Source organism: Oreochromis aureus, linkage group 6 (assembly GCF_013358895.1).
Source record: "Oreochromis aureus strain Israel breed Guangdong linkage group 6, ZZ_aureus, whole genome shotgun sequence".
NCBI classification, from domain to species: Eukaryota; Metazoa; Chordata; class Actinopteri; order Cichliformes; family Cichlidae; genus Oreochromis; species Oreochromis aureus.
In genome coordinates, this window is record NC_052947.1 from 23,864,326 (window position 1) to 23,880,738 (window position 16,413).

The window sequence follows — 16,413 nt, forward strand, 5'->3', positions numbered from 1 at the left end:
GAGAAGGGGGGATAGTGTTAAGTCTAGGACAAATGTGTGTTTGTGTTTGTGTGTGCATCATCTAGACGGGAGACAGGATCCTCAGTATCAATGATGTTTCCACTGAGGGAATGACTCATGTCCATGCTGAAGCCCTGCTCAAGAACACCACTGGAACCATCATTTTGCAGGTACTGTCACAGTGAGACATCCAGTAACTGATATGTAATGCCTGTAAGGCAGTAAGTTTCTGTGCGATAACGTCAGCAGGTTTTAGTTCTGTTTTGTCAGAGAAACACAGTAATGGTTCACAGCCAGCTCCCCGTAGGGCTTTTTATCATCTTCCATATTTCCCCAAGACATAATTTTACATACAGACAACTAAAAAAAAAAAGTCTTTAACAAAAAGGAGGCCCTTCATTATCAGGATTTTGCACAGTCAGTGTATGTTAATTTCAAGACAACAGTGTTTATGACATTGATTTCACACCATCTCCTCTAAAAAGACTTGTGCTGTAAGGGAAGAAACTTTATTTGTATCTATGGAAGCGCATGTCGCTTGTTTTTGGCAAGTAATTTGTGTTTAAAATAAACATCAAAAGGTTTTAGACTTGTATCACTCCTACTCTGCTAATATTTGGATGGGCATAAGACCGCTGTTGCATCAATAAGATATTTGATCATTGTCCAACTATAGAAATGTTAACTTTTTGTAGAAATCCTGATTAATCTGTTGTTAGCAAAACTTCTTCTGGATAATACACGTTGTTGGTTTGCAATGCATCGGTTTTGCAGATTTGTTTGAGAAGCTTGTATTTTTAGTAGACATGTACTATACACTAGCTCAAATGTTACACATGTTCTGTTATGATGACTTCTCCTGTGTTGGTTTCATTGTTCCTTCATTGTCTTTTATTGAAGTGAAACTGGCACCACATGTAGGCTGGTCTGCCAGATTGCCTATTCAGCACAAATAGGCATTTTCAAAGTGATGCTCTGCATACTCCTAAAAGAAAGCTGTGAAGAAAAGCACTCCTGTCTTGCTGATGTCAGTCAGGAGAAACTCACTGTTCTCCAGAGTAATCGCATACAAGTCAAAAATAATGAGATATATTTTTAATTACATGTTACTGTCACTATTTGTGTGCTATTCCTTGGATTCAGGCTGTCCTGCTTACTTTGGTCTCTTCGTGTAGTCCTAAATGGCTAGAACCTTTACACTTTGCACTCATAACATGCTGTTTGTGTGGATCTATGTTTGTCAAGGTGGCTGCAGCTTCTCAGGGATGCAGCACACAGGGTAACAGCGATGTGCATGCATGGTCATTAGGCCAGCCGAGCAGCCTGCCCTGCTTTCACAACAGCCTCTGGTAAGAAGTGGTTCGCTTTCTCCACTTTAATTAATGAAAAAAGACAAAAGCAGGCCTCAAACTTTACTAAACAGTTGGTGCAACGCTTATTTTTAAATGCATGCACATCGGTGCGCTCAGAAGCCGACATCCATTGTTTCGCATCGTATTCTTCACAGCGCTCGCATGTATAAGACCATCACTCTGGAGAGAGGCTCCTCAGGTCTCGGCTTCAGCATTGTAGGAGGTTTTGGCAGCCCTCACGGAGACCTGCCTATCTACATCAAAACTGTCTTTGACAAGGTGAGAAAGCATCTGCCAGGTCTCCTTTTGTTGTGAAAACTGAAGAGTTTTAATGTTAGGAAAGACAGTTTAGCAGCAGTCTGTATGTCACTCACTGAGTCACTCCCTCACATCTTCTTATAGCGTTTTCTCTGTTCAAAACAAAACTTTCTCCGATCATCAGCGGGTAAAAAAGCAGGCAGTTTCACCGTTTGTGGTTTCGCTCTATATATGTTGTTGTTTTGTGACTACCTATGTAAGCCACATAGGAGACAGAGATTCTTGTGTGGTTTTAAGTTATAGTGCCTTTTTTTGTAATTCAACACATAAAAGTAGCAATTTGTCCCTAACTGCAATGCTCAATGTAAGAAACAAAGCAAAAAGGCCCCAGTTATAACTTGTTAAATAGCTTTTGTTTCGTAACAGGTGGTAAACTCTTAGTGCCATGCTGTAGTAAAGCATTCTGTTTTAATGCCACCTGTTGCATTATGTCAGTTTTTACCTGATTGCTTTCCTTTGTTTTGTTTCTTGATTCCATTTCTGAGCATCTGTTGCGACCAATTCCTTTGTGATCATTACCAACGTTCATTTAATCTCACATTCATTCTTTTCCCTAACATATGTGTTGCCATATTAGTGTTTAAAAGCTCTTGTTTATATATAATGATGACTTTGTACTTCAGGGTGCAGCCATTGAGGATGGCAGGCTGAAACGTGGCGATCAGATAATTGCTGTTAATGGACACTGCCTGGAAGGTGTGACCCATGCAGAAGCTGTGGACATTCTGAAAAAGACCAAAGGAACTGTCGTCCTCACCGTGCTCTCATGAGACAACTGCCCACTGAACCTCAATTTGATGACATCTTCCTAAAACAGCTCTGGAGGGCTGTGGTTGTTTCCTATAAAGCTGTAGAGTGATTCTCCTCTTGTAGAGGACACTCTACATGTCAAAACAATACATATAAATATAAGAAGAGTATTTATTTTAAGTCTAAATTTACTTGCATTTAAGTTGTGAACTCTACCTCCAACTGCAAACACAGCTTTGTTGTATTTACACTCAGTATTTAAAAATATAGCAGAGCATGTCCAGTTAAATCCAGTTAAGCAGCCGGGTATTGGGCTGCCAAGGCCTCCATCTTGGGCTTTGTGGATTGGATGCCTGAGTCCAGTCTGAGTCCCTTCAGAATGACCACTAAGCTCAGTCATTCTGGAGGGACTCAGAGTAGAGACGCTACTCCTCCAGTCCAGAAGGCCTAGAATGCCCTCTAGGTGAGGTGTTTTGTGGCATGTCTAACTGGCAGGAGACCCCAAGGGTGGACGCAGGACACACTAGAGAGATTTTATGCCTCAGGTGGCTTAGGTAAGCCCCAAGAAGAGCTGGAGAAGGAAATAGCTAAGGAGCCCCTGAGACCCTGACCCAGATGAGCGGAAGAAAATGGATGGATGGATAGTTTAGCATTGCTGTGCATTATTTTTCATGTAAACACACTCATCAATACGTTACGTGTTCATACTAATATATAAAATTGAAGCCTCAATTGACAGCAGCCTAGTGCTGGATTTTGATTATTACTTTAACAAACAAACAACTCCTAAGACTCAAAATATGCCAACTGCTTCTGCCAATCTTTTGTATGGCAATAGGTTTGAAAGACTGTCGTACTTTTCTTTTCATTGTTGTGTTCGAATAATTAAAAATGTGTCATGATTTCATGAATAATGAATGTCTTAAGCGGCATGTTGATAATTAGCAATGATGACAACCTTGTGTTAAACGGGACAAAGAATAGGAAAAACTGCATTTTGCTGCATCTGTTAGAAGCAGCTGCTGAGTATCGACTGTTATTTACCAGTGTAGTATTAATCAGTGTTTTCATAGTCTTTAACTTTAGCAGCTGTTTTTTTAGGACTTGATTGTTGATGTTAACAGTTCAGTGTGAAATTAGACACCGTCTCCGTTTTATATGAATTTATTTACCTGACTTCACACGGCTGTGATACTTATGTTTTCGTCACTGTAATTAATTTCATTAATATGAGAAGTCACTTCACACTTACATACACACATGCATGCACACACTCGTTTTCATATCTTAGTGAGGACATCTAATTGACATAATGTTTTCCCTAGCTGCTTACTTTAACCCTAACCATCAAAAATGAATGCCTAACCCTGACCATTTGTGTTGATCCTCACAAAGATATATAAACATGGTACACACGCACTGGTATTGTGTAACCAAATGTTCTGTAAGTGATCTTATTAAATGTTATTTGTTAAAATTTTGTATCCAAAACCTTTTGAAGTTCAGGACCTTGTGTTTCTGTTTTTCTTACCTTCTGATTTATCTCCGGATGCAATGTGTCAGCGAAACAGACGTTTTATATGATGAGTTTTTTTCCATCGTTTTTTTTTAAATGAATAGCAACAAGTTATATTTTGTGATTTCTCTCACCGAGTAGGATAAACCTTTTTTTTCAGTTTTCAAATTTCACACATGCACGCCACACACCAGTATCTGAGAAAATCTCTGAACTGTTAAACAAGTACAGCTGAGCTGAAAGTCACATTTTTAATGGATAGAAGAAGCAAGAGTCTTCTTTTCTTTTATACTTTATTTTTTGGCATATTTTTTGCATGTTTCCAAACCAGTGAACTGAATTTCGCCTTGGAGGTGTTTTCCTGTAGCGGTTATGCTCTTTGTCTTTATCCCTCTCTCGCACTTTTTCTCCGTCTTTGTCTGCCATGAGTACATATGCGGCATCACTCACGTTTAGTCAAGGTGACAGGATGAAGTGCGTGTCGTGCTTGGAATGACAGGCAGCTCTGAATTACGGAGGAGTCGTGAGGAGAGGAGAGAAGAAGGGGGATCAGCTAGATTAGAGAAAAGGCAACATTTTATAGAAGGTTAAGAAAATCAGTCTAAAGTTTGGACAAAGACATTTTAAACCTGAGGTCCGACAATCACAGAGGAAGAGGAAACCTGTGACTTTTTTTTAAAGGAAAATCCTCAGTACTTTCACTTTAATTACCAGAGTTACTGGTGACAACTTGATAAACAATACATTTGCACACAAATGTCTCATTTAGGAAATAGGAGGCATCTAGGGAGATCCTGTCTGGAGCCTCGGCATTAATCAAAGCCATCTGTTCACATTGCAAGCTTTATTGAAACCCAGCCATCGCGGTCTGCTTTATCCTTCTCCAGATGAACAATTGCTTCCCTGTTGGCACAAGGAGAAATGGAGAAATGGTGTAATGTTTTTTTTTTCTTTTTTTTGCATTTCACTTGGATGTTTGCTGTAATATAAGAATAATAAACGTCATATTTGGTATTTTTTTTCATATCCACAAACATTTGACCTCTGTGGATTTCCAGTTCCATACAAATAACTGACAGGGAAGCAGATGAAATTACATCTGTTTTTCTTCTTTTTCATTAAGAGGAAGCAAAAGGACTTAAATGCTGTTTTTTTCTCTTTTCAAAACCAGCCTCAAATTTCATGACAAACATTTTAAAGGGGAAGAGGTCCAGCCACAGGGAACAGGACATTTTTTCCTATCCTTAGTCATACACCATGTAGCACAGTAACTTCTTTGGCTGCAGAAACTGCAATGCATTTTTTTCTGCAGGTGACTTTCATGAGAGCATGCTTGAAAGGCACTAATGAGCCTCTGTCTCTGGAGGATAGCAGTGGCCAAATGATTGTTCTATGTGTGACTGTCACATCGATCCATATTCATAAACATAGGGGACTGTGTCTTTTTGCTGTCAGTGTAACCTGGTGATACAGAAAGTACAGCCAACTTATGATGGGTCCAAAAAGTCGTCTTCTCCATCCTTTCCCATGAGGTCCTTTTTCAAGATATCAGCATGCACTGCAAAAATACCGGTCCTTTGAAATTCACTCCAGTCAGTGCTGAGTGTTAAAATCTTGATTCCCATAAAGCAAGATGTCCCAAAATATCCCAACAGGAAGAGTTAGGTGCCACTAAGTCCACGTCATTCCCAGCAAATGAGGGAAAGACCTGGGCTGAGTTGGCATTTGGCACACAGACACAAAAAAGCGTGCACGGTGGTGTGGCTTAGTGATATTCAGTGACATAGCCTAGAGCAAGAGATAGTTAGACCTAATCATGAAACAGCAGGCAAACACTGGATGACGTCATCCGATTAGGAGTTGGAAAAACGACCGAACAATGCTAATGAATAATGCTATTAATTTTACATACGGATGTTAAAATACAAGGGTTTCCTCTACATATCATATCTACACACATCTGTGCTTGGATTAATTTAGCAATAAATTCATCCAGAAATAAAGTAAATTTCAAGTGATGAAAGTTCCGTAGTCTACTGTGTAGTTATTACAGAAATCTTTTTAACGCTTATTCAATAAACCACTGAATTTCTAACGATTCACAAAAGCTTATTTATGAAATTCTTTTTGATACTCTGAATAAAAAGAATAAAAAAACATGTTCGTTTTTAAATGTCCGTTGATCACCCTCGGCTTAAACATCCTCAAATTTGAGGACACTGTGGTTAAGTGTTTGTTTTGGGGTGGGGAGTTTCTGCTGAAAATGCAGCCTTACATCAAAAAGATGAGACAGCATCTCCACCCTCCACCTCCATGACGTCCTTGCTGTAGGTACGAGCTTGAAGACTTTCTGTAAGCCTCCAAAGATGCAACGTAGGATCATAAATTGTGCATACTGTGCGCCTTCGTGGTAATTAGGCATGCAGTGACAGGTGGCCGCATTTTGTGACAGACAGGACAGGAATATTTATTTATTCAAGGCAAACGATATTATGTATGTAAAACTATCACACACACACAAAAGCCACAGTTATAAAAATAAAAGTAATAAATCTGTGCCAAAAGGGCAAACTAGTCTTACAACTCGAGGGTACTCGAACCCTGCTTTTTTATAGCTTATAGGTGTGGACAATCTAGCAGTTTTATGGTGTCATGAAGATTTAAAATTCCACAGTGCGCTTAAAGTCATATTAAGTTATGTCTTTGATATTCCCTACATGCTGTTTAAAAAAAATCGGTCCAAATTTAGGATACGAGTGTAAATGAAGAAAAAAATCGATTTCCTCCTTTCGCAGTAATCCTTTAGATCCACTTGAGGGCGGTACATCTGCGGTTTTGAACACATGGAAATTTGCATGGGCTTGATTTGAGAAGTAACATTACGACTAAGTGGTGTGATTTGCCAGTTGGCCTGAGGCTTGAGACAAGCAAATTTATGCCTGCGGCAAAAAGGCCTGCAGTGGTGTTTTCACAAAATACTGCTTGTTCACACAAAAACAGAGTGAGTTATTAAAAAAAAATGAAAAGGAATAGGAGCATAATCATATAGAAAGAGATCATTTCATCTGCACGGATAAACTTATATTTGTCAGCTGAAAATGGGCAGCGAGGTGGAGTCACTAGTGTAGCTCTGACATGTAGCTTTGGAGGGTTCAGTCCCAGTAGCTGCTCCTATGCTTGCTGTGTACTTATCTGAATACTGGATATCAGCTCTTGCAGTTATTATAATCTTGGCTGCAGTCTGAAAATCTGCTGGATGTGCTCAACAAAAGATCCGCCAGACCCTCTCCGCCTTTCAATTCATAGATACAGACACACTCACAATTATGCCTGGGTTCAAAACCAGTTCACCTTTATTAGAAGAAATGGGGGAATCATTTAAAAAAAAAAAAGGAAAACAAGACAAATTTATGTATGTAAATGTTGGGTCCTCTCAAGATAACTGAAAATGTTAGACAACAGACTGTGATTTGTCCAGCCTGCGGTCTTCCTCTGAGTAGCGTCGGTAGGTTTCTGCCAGCAGCGGCTCCAGGGCCTCGGCAGAGTTGTAAGAGTGAGAACGCATGGCGCAGGCTATGACGATACCAACCACCACCACAACCAACACTGCAGCAATAACGGCTACGCTGATGATCTCAGAGAGGGTGAAGGTACGAGCTATGAAGGAAAAGAGCGGACGGTTATCAGGAATTCCTGGATTTTGTGGATCTGCACATGCTTACACGTTCTCTGCTTCTCACCCGGCCACTGGACCTCATATGAGTATCCCAGGTTTTCTGGGGCAGGCACAAACATCTCAGCATTGGTGACAGGCGGCCAGAAAGGAACCATGTTGAACCTGCGGTTGTGTCCAATGGGAGCGTTCTCATCGGGGTAAACAGTGTCACCTGGAGAGAGTGAAGAATATGTCAATCCATCTATTCATTCTCCAAAGTGAATTTGGTTGTTTGAATATTCGCAAAGGTGTACCCGGTTGATGCCTGCGGAGCCACTCGTCAAAGACTGCATCGGTAAAGGTGTGAAGCAAGACAAAGATGGGATCATTGGGCGACAGGTGAGTCTGTCCACCCGTCCCGTTGAGGAAGAGGTGGGCCAGATTGTGAAGACTGCGGATCACCGGGTCGTACATCCCCTGGGGGGCGCTGTAGCCTTGAAATTATAGAACAAAAAAAAGGAGAAAAAAAGGAAAACATTTAATGAAGACTGATTTACCAAAATTAGGAACAACAAATGTTGTGTTGGAGCTAACCATATGTGCATGTGGGTGGAGGATTGAGTGAGTGTTTTTCTGGCTTTGTGTTTCATCTATACACTCACACAGTATTCAGCAGCTTTATTTTCTGAGCTGAGCCCAAGTGAAACTGAATATTTCTTTGGATTGGGTTGATGGGAGGATGCTAAATCTTAGCTTCCACTTTGGCTCTGACCTATGAGTCATGTTGAATGTGGATCACCTTCGATGGTGTTCCTGAAGCTCTCGGAGGAGGTGGAGTAGTAAGGAGGGGTATCAAAGGTGTTGATCTCCAGACAGTCCAGCACATCCTTGGGCTCCGGCAGCCTCTGCACCATGGGCCGCGCCACGTTGCCTGCTGGATTCCTCCTGATGGGACTGCTCTCTGTGCCTTGGAGATGAAGAAGGGACTCAATAAAACTGGGTTTAGTGAAATATAATTAGTTTAAAATAATAAAGATAACTTCTGATTACTGGCACACTAAGACCTAAGATCAGGCACAAAACAGAGGTCCCTACAGACATGGCTTGATTGAAAATGTATTATTTAACCACCTTCTAACTGTGTGTGGGAAACTCTACTAGTTTGATCAGCCTTAAACATGACAGGATGGCAGTTTTCTTTTTTAATTATTCAATAAAAGTCAACAGTAGTGAGTGGGAGCTTTGTGACTGAACAGAAGTTTTTTTTTCTTTTTTTGTCTCTCTTGCATGCATGATCTCTTTCTCTTTTTTCAGGCTTTCTCTCCTACACACAAGCACATAAACAGAAGGCTACATAACCGAGTTGTCTGTCTGTTTGAAGATTATTCCCTCAGATCAAAGGAACCAGTAGACTGTTAGATTCCTGTCTTCAACAAGCACATGCACAAATGAGGCAACCCCCTTAACCCATTTAAGGAGATGTTGCTTGTTGACGCAGGAAATACCAGGCCTGTCATGACTCTCTGGAGGGAATAACAAGATAGATCACTCACATGTTGGCCACTCACGTGTTCAACCTGTTACCAAACACTTCTTTTTCTTATGACCTCTTTTTATAAGTTTGTTGTTGAGGCTCCACGGGGAAAGATGATTGACGTTCCCAATTACTTGCCTATTCCAGATGAAAACCAAATCCTTTATAAATTAGGTGCATTTGAACACTGAAAGAAATTTAGTGAATTAGGCTTGTAATCTGGTGCCAGTGCGGAATGAGAGCCAATCCCTGCAAATCTGATCACCTAAAGTCTAGGTTACGCAGTGTTATCTTATTACTGAATAAGAATTCCCTTATTCTAGGTTAAATCTTGTGACCAATCAGGAATTAACACTGAAAAACTAGGCTGATTGAATAAAAACAAAAAAATCTTTCAAACCGCAGTATTTAGAGATGTGTAGTACTTCAGTTACACACGGCAACAGAGAAGGCGATGTTTAACAACTAGAGCAGTTTCAAACAAACTGAAGTAATAGCGAGCAATATCGAATTTAGCACAACAGCTGTGAGCTATTATTTATAGCAGCCTATGTTCTACATGCTCTCTTTATGAGCTCTTTGCCCTCTTTTCTGATGCAGCTGAGACGATGCCGTATATCAGCAGCGCTCGGCTGCACGGCGAGGTATAGTGTGTGTTTCCGTGACTGTCTTTACTGTTGCAGATGGTGCCCAGAGTGTCGTAGTCATCCACACTCTCGCAGATGACCCTCCACTGTGAGAACACAGAGTTGGGGCTGATGGAGCTCATATCAAATGTGCTCCTGGCTCCCAGCAGGTCATCTGTGCAGATGTCGCATTCGCTGCCTCCAATGGCGAAGTTCCAGTAGGGCAGGGCAAAGGTGGGGTTGCCCAGCATGTCCTGTGAAGATCGAACAAGGGAAGGAGGCAGGTGTTCAGGGAAGGACTGTCTGTAAATGAACTGCTTTCTTGAATTGTTTATTTTTTGTCCCCTTCCTATATATTCCTGCTTTTGTTTTGCCTTTTTTATTTCCTCCTTGCATTAACCCATTCTCCTTCAGGCTAGCTTTTCACTCAGTGTCAGATCTTTTTTTTTTTTCCATCACCACTCCTCCTATCCTAACCTCCTCATCCATTTCTTTATCAGCCCAAAAGCTTGCTGTCTCTCCTCTTTTCCACTACCGCCCCTCTTTCTCCCTGCCTTCTCTCTGCTCACCTGCATGTCTCTCTCCAGTTGCAGCAGATGAAAACGATGCCAGGTGACAAAACCTGGGCCCTCGTGGGAGAAGTCTACACCTCCAAAGCTGGTCTGGCCTGGCCCCAGGTACGTCTTACTGACAGAGTAGTAGTGACTCCAAACAAAGTAATTATAAATGGTGATGTTCTCAAACTGTGGGGTGTTGCCATCAGGCCCAAACAACTCCTGGTACCTAAAGATAAAGGGTGAATGTCACGTTGTATCTTTTCCTCCACATTGCTCTGTCTGAATCCTCCAAACTCACCCTGATTGATTTGAAGTAAGAGAATGCGTGGCCTTAGATGAACTATGCATATGTTAAATGCTCTGCTGTTGCATAAAGCTTTGCAATCTTAGTAGATCTACAAAGTGCTTTTCACAATTTTGTTTTCACTGATCCATTCACACACTGCTTCAGAACTTGGGGATGGTACTGGTGAATAACTCACTAATAGATATATAGATATTAATACACATTTTATTCTCTGTAGCTGGAATTCATTATGTGGCATGTAACTAAGAATCTTGAGCATGACCATTAGTAACAAGGGGGATTTTAATTGTTTTAATTGTCTGATCCAGAGGTTAAGAGATTTTCTTTGAGCTGCAGTCAAGAATGGCTTCAAAAATTAATCTATTGCAGTCCTCAGCTGATTTAGAAGGAGGTTATTCACAGATTCAGAAGACTGTATTTCCCTTTACTCATGCCAAAAGTGATCATTTGCTCAACTTTCTACAGCTTTTAAAGAAAGTTGCCATGAGAAATTCTCTGATTTTACAAATAATTTCAAAATCACAGCATGTGGTTCAGCCACAAATACTGGACATATATTTCTTTCAACTGCCAGACTCAGCTGAGTCTGAGCGTGCAGGTCCTTGGGCAAAACATGCTGTGTTTTACACGTGTTGACCAGAGAATCACAGAGTAAAAATCAACCCTGTAAAATCATCTACTTATACTCAGCTTGATTATCATGTTATTTTTCCAATGTACCGTCTTGTACAGATGACGAGGTCAGGGTGGACAGTCCTTTTAGCTTGATCCAGAGCATTTACAAACGCCTGCTTCTCAGCTGTGCTCATCTGCATGATGTTTCTCCTTACTGGGGGGAGGTTAATGGGGCGGAGGAAGACAGGGAGCAAAAAAGAGAGACAATGAAGTGTTGTTAAAGTGTGGGGGGAATGAAGGAAGAGTAGAGGAAAGAAAGTGCTATTAAAAATTAACACTTTTTTCCTGCTCCTAGCAATAAATGCTGTCTTCATTCCCCAGGCTGATGTAGACCTGTGAAATCTTGAAGGACACGGTAGAAGATAGAAATTTTAAGTTGTCATGAATTTTTACGTCTTAAAAAAGCATCTGCTCTCTTACCCACAGAGATCCTCTGATCACAGTTTGGTCCAGTTAGCCCATGTCTGCATCGCCCACAGTTGTAGCCAGTGAAATTCCCATTACAGCGGCAAGTGCGATTGAAGAATCTCAGCGGCCACCTCTCTCTGTCATCGCGCCCGGCATAAGGGTACTGAGGTCCATGGCGCCGACTGTCAGCCTCAATGGTCACACACTGGCCTCTTCCTGTGCTGAAGCCACACTCGTCTCCTGCCACCCCTGTAGGGGATGGGCAGCACTGGCCGCTCTGCAGCCCCTCAGGAGTGACACACTCCCTCGGGAACTGGGCCAAGGTGAGCGTGGTGCACAAGGTCCACACCAAACCCACACTCCACAAGCTGACAAAGTAGAGAATGAGGTGAAGTAAGGAGTTTTTTAGGGCCATGCAGTAATTTATATGTGAGAACAAGGTTAGAACAAAGTGTGTGGAAATCTTTTACATGTTGAGAATTGCTGTTATACAGCCCTCCTTCTTTTTCTAAAGGACTTGTCTTGTTCACGGTTGTGAAGGACCAGTGACCATCCCAGAACACATTTAGCAAGATGAAGATAAAAAAAAACATCCCTACATACACGCCACATCCACTGAAATTAAGCTCCAGAACAACTTACTCAGTATGTGTTCTCTTGTTAAAGCCAATTGTCTTAACATTATTCCAAAACTTCAGTTCTTACACATCCCTGCAGGCAGCACAAGTCATTATTTATAATTCACAAAGCCATTAGCTTTCAACTCTTACAAGTTCAGAAATGCTTTCAACAATAGACAGCAAGCAATGATTTGCTTGAACCTTTTTTCTTTTTTCTTCCTTTTTTTTTGCAGTTAGATTTGCTTGCCTTTTGTGCCTTTTGAAGTTTGTTGATTAGAAATGAATGAAGGAGTGGCTAATAATTTGCAGGAGCAATTATTTAACAAGAAATGCTACCAATATAAAAGGGGGAATAGCTCCACATGTTTGAGCATATTAAAAGTATTTGAATGCACGACTTAACGAGTCGGTGCATCACCTGCTGGGTTCTGTGGAAATCTGCTCTGTAACATCATATGAGACAAAACTTCACTTCTTCTGCAAAGATGTAGCGCATTAGTCCAATATACACTTTTAATTTGTAAAGGTGCTAAAGCAGTAAGTCATACCGCAGAGTTGTAAGACTTTTTGGATTCTACAGTTCATTTGGTGAAAAAGGAATCAGTATCATTTGTTCCCCTACCTCTGACTGTACATGCTGCTCCTCTGTTTGCAGAACTGAAGTCCCCCCCAAGAATCAGCCCGTTGCCCTTCTCTGTCTTAAATAGCTATTGAGCACATGAGCAGGCCTTTGTGCAGCTTGTGCAAGGAAACACACACACACACACACACACACACACACACACACACACACACACCGTACACATGTGTACACTTGAGGGTACTTGAGTTTTTTCAAAAACTCATTCATGAACCTTGTGATCATGGACCAAATGACGCCAGACTGTGGATACTCACACAACTATTGTTGACATTCATGCTGAAGTCTTACAAGAGAAAATTTCTGGGGTTTAAGCCAAGTTCTACATTTATGTAAATCATGGACGTAACTAGAAGTTAGTTCCATAATTGTGTTTTGTTTTTGTTTGTTTTCATTTTGTTTCTGTATACTCCAAAAGACGATTTTAAATTAAGCAATCAAGAAGTGATTGAAGTACAGACTGTCAGCTTTAATTCCAGCAGTTTTACAGTATTTTTACACTAGCACTTTAGGAGATTCAGCCAATTTTATGCACAGTCCCTCGTTTTCATAGGCTTAAAAATAATTGGACAATTGACTGACAAGCGGTTTCATGGTGACACGAGGCCTGGTCCCTTGTTATTTCACGATAAATGAAGCAAACATAATATCTGAAGTTGAGTCAATGTCCTAAGTTTGTATTTTTGTCACTTTTCTCTGTAGACAGGGAGGTACACATTAGGCTGAAAAAAAATCTAAATAAATCTAACAGAGAGACACCAAAAACTTCAGGAGTGGCCAAATCAACAATCTGGTGCATTCTAAAAAGGATGAATGCATTGGCCAACGCAGCTAACCCAAGAGGCCTGAAAGACCATGCCTAAAGTGGATGATGACAGAATTATTTCAACTGTTAAGAAAAACAACTTTAAAAAATCTAACCAAGATGAGAACACTCTCAAAATGTTAGTGATATCATTGTTAACGTCCACGAACATGAAAGACAGAGGGTTTACAACAAGGTGCAAACCACCGGTTACACTCAAGAACATGAAGGTCAGATTAGAGTTTTTTAGAAATCCTCTAAAAGAGTCTGCACAGTTCTGAGGAAAAAAAGGTCAGATGATTAACTTGCAGAAGAATGACGGGGAGAGAAAAATATGATAGGGGCAGGGTTGTGGTGTGTGGTTGCCAGTGGAACCTGGCACTGGAGTCAATGATTACTGATGATGTGACTACAGATAGAAATAGCAAAACTGGATTGGACAGAGCTTCACAATGCAAATGAATAAATAAGGTGTGTAGAGACAAAAATACAATAATCGAGCCTTTGTCAGACAATTTATGGACCTAGTTGCCTCTTTGGACACTTAATTTTGTTCTACTCAAAGCAAAACTTATGATACACAAGTCAAGACTTATGCAGAATAAAAATCAAATCCATTTTTAAAAAATCATTTTACATTTTAAAGACTTTTCAGATGAGGCACATGTTGCAGCCAGCATTCTCAGACTTCAGACTTGCTGATAAAATGGGATGATTGCTCGTGGTAGTTCAGCAGCTTTGTACAGCATGAGCGATGTGGCCACTTTGAAAACCGTTGCTCAACAATTCCAGTGCAGCCTAAAGTGTTTATAGACATCAAACCACTAGACAGCAGTAGATACATAAAAGGTTTGTCACATTTGCACACTTGCACATGTACACAGTATTTTCAAACACACATTTCTCTGTTCACTCAGTCACACAGTCATATATGCCAAAATTGTTAGGGTTTTTTTTTTCTTCAAATTTACACATGCAAAAACACAAATAAGTCATATGCACTAAGTGTAAGATGATTATACAGTAGTTAATACACTTGGGAATGTGAGACAGTCACTACTGGGTTTGGTTAGGGTGTGAAATTTTTAGGTAATTCACTGGCTTTCTCTGTGTGCTCATTGAGCTTAATTCAGATATAGCATGAATGAGGAAACAGTTGGACCCCCTAGAGAAAGGAAGTCCTGAGGTCTTGTGAGGAATTTGGTCCTGGCCCAATATTGGTCCACTCATCTGTAGAGCTGGGCGGGAGGCCTGACATAGCTATTGCATGCTCATCTCCTTGCTGGTCATTTATTTTGGCCAGGGTTGAAGACATATTAGCTGGGTCAACTGCAGCAATCCTGGTGGAAAGGACAAAAGATCAGTTGGCAGTGATTAGACCAGCTGAAACAGAAAAAAAAGGAGAAAATACACAGCTGTTTGACAACAGGAACAACTCACATGGAGTACAATGGTATAATATTAGGGTAGTGCTAGCAGGAAAATGGGATAAATTTCACACAAATGAGAAAATCTATTTTGCTTTACACAAAAACAAAGACAGGCACCTTTCAAGCGATGAAATTGAAACACAGTTTCAAATGGCTTGTTCGTAATGGTTGTCAAACTGCTGTTAAGTATGCTGCTCTAAGCGAATGCTAATATTCTCACTGGAAGGTCTGTTTATTTAATGATTTCCACACCAGATGGAAAAGCTTACGAACTGTGCTGAAATGAGATACCTGGGAGCTAATGACACACCTAGATACAAACAGATCACTTGACATTATTGAATAATTGCAGGGGATACCGTCCTGGCTGAAATTTTTAAAATGTCCTAGTAGACTACCCCTCAAGGGCAACAAAGCGACTGTCCTAAGAGCAGTTCCATTATGTTGCCTGGGTGCTGAATATTTGCACGTTTCCCAGAATCCCTAATGAGTTTAATGTTCACACAGCTGCTTTGGGTTTTGTGTTGGGCTCGGGTGAGGTTTACGTTGGTTATTGTCAAATGGATATTAAGACATTTCGGTCCTCTTGTCTCTGACTTTCAAGGTGATGTGCATCATGCATTTAAGTGTGGCAGGCAAACATTCAATATGGATGGGAAGACTGAATAAGAGAGTGGGGCCTGTTAGGCCGAACCAGCTAAGCTAAAGGTGATCGTGTTAAAACTACCAGTCACTCAGATGGAGGTGGGAGCTGGATTTGGTTTACAGTTTAAAGCTCACTGAAAAATAATCTTAGAGCACTGTGGAGTTAGATTTTTTTGTCAAGCTGTTTGCTTGAAGTTCCAAGGATAATAAAGTAAGATCTTTTTTCTGCAGCTATGAGTTCAGCTAAGCACCCTCTGAATTGTGTATCAAAGACAGATGCCGTCCTTCCAAGTGAAACCTCATGGACGCCAAGTTCAGTGCAATACCAAACTGTTTGTAAATCCCGGCATCTTTTGTTCAGGTACAGTTGTTTACAGCTGCCTTGACTCTTGAAATACTTTTTTTGGGGGAAACATTTATTGCTAAAGAAGAGTTTAAAAAAAAAAGTATTTTAAAAAGTGAATTTTGTTTTCTATTAACAGGAATTTCGGTTCTTCTGATGACGACTGGATTGTCACTGCTGCTGCAAAGACTCTTAACAAGGACACATTTCAAAATTACTGTGTCGACTGTTT

At 40.7% G+C, this 16,413-nt stretch overlaps 2 protein-coding genes across 2 annotated transcripts in view; one reads left to right on the forward strand and one right to left on the reverse strand.

Annotated features, from left to right (window-relative positions):
- si:dkey-92j12.5 (multiple PDZ domain protein) overlaps positions 1–3,823 on the forward strand; it is a 46,785-nt gene extending 42,962 nt beyond the window's left edge. Inside the window, exons 41-44 of the mRNA XM_039613492.1 lie at positions 66–170; positions 1,246–1,349; positions 1,508–1,631; positions 2,294–3,823. Coding sequence (XP_039469426.1) covers positions 66–170; positions 1,246–1,349; positions 1,508–1,631; positions 2,294–2,440 — 480 coding nt within the window. The 3' untranslated portion in view covers positions 2,441–3,823. The remainder of the gene's footprint in view (positions 1–65; positions 171–1,245; positions 1,350–1,507; positions 1,632–2,293) is intronic.
- A 3,431-nt stretch (positions 3,824–7,254) lies between these two features.
- Positions 7,255–13,006, reverse strand: tyrp1b (tyrosinase-related protein 1b). The gene is made up of 9 exons (XM_031747109.2): positions 12,941–13,006; positions 11,711–12,066; positions 11,336–11,444; positions 10,321–10,534; positions 9,801–10,005; positions 8,391–8,558; positions 7,906–8,085; positions 7,677–7,823; positions 7,255–7,593 (listed from the first exon to the last, which is right to left on the reverse strand). Exons 1-9 carry the CDS (start codon positions 12,952–12,954, stop codon positions 7,388–7,390), a joined length of 1,599 nt encoding a protein of 532 aa, XP_031602969.1. The 5' UTR covers positions 12,955–13,006; the 3' UTR covers positions 7,255–7,387.
- Between the last annotated feature and the right edge of the window lie 3,407 nt (positions 13,007–16,413).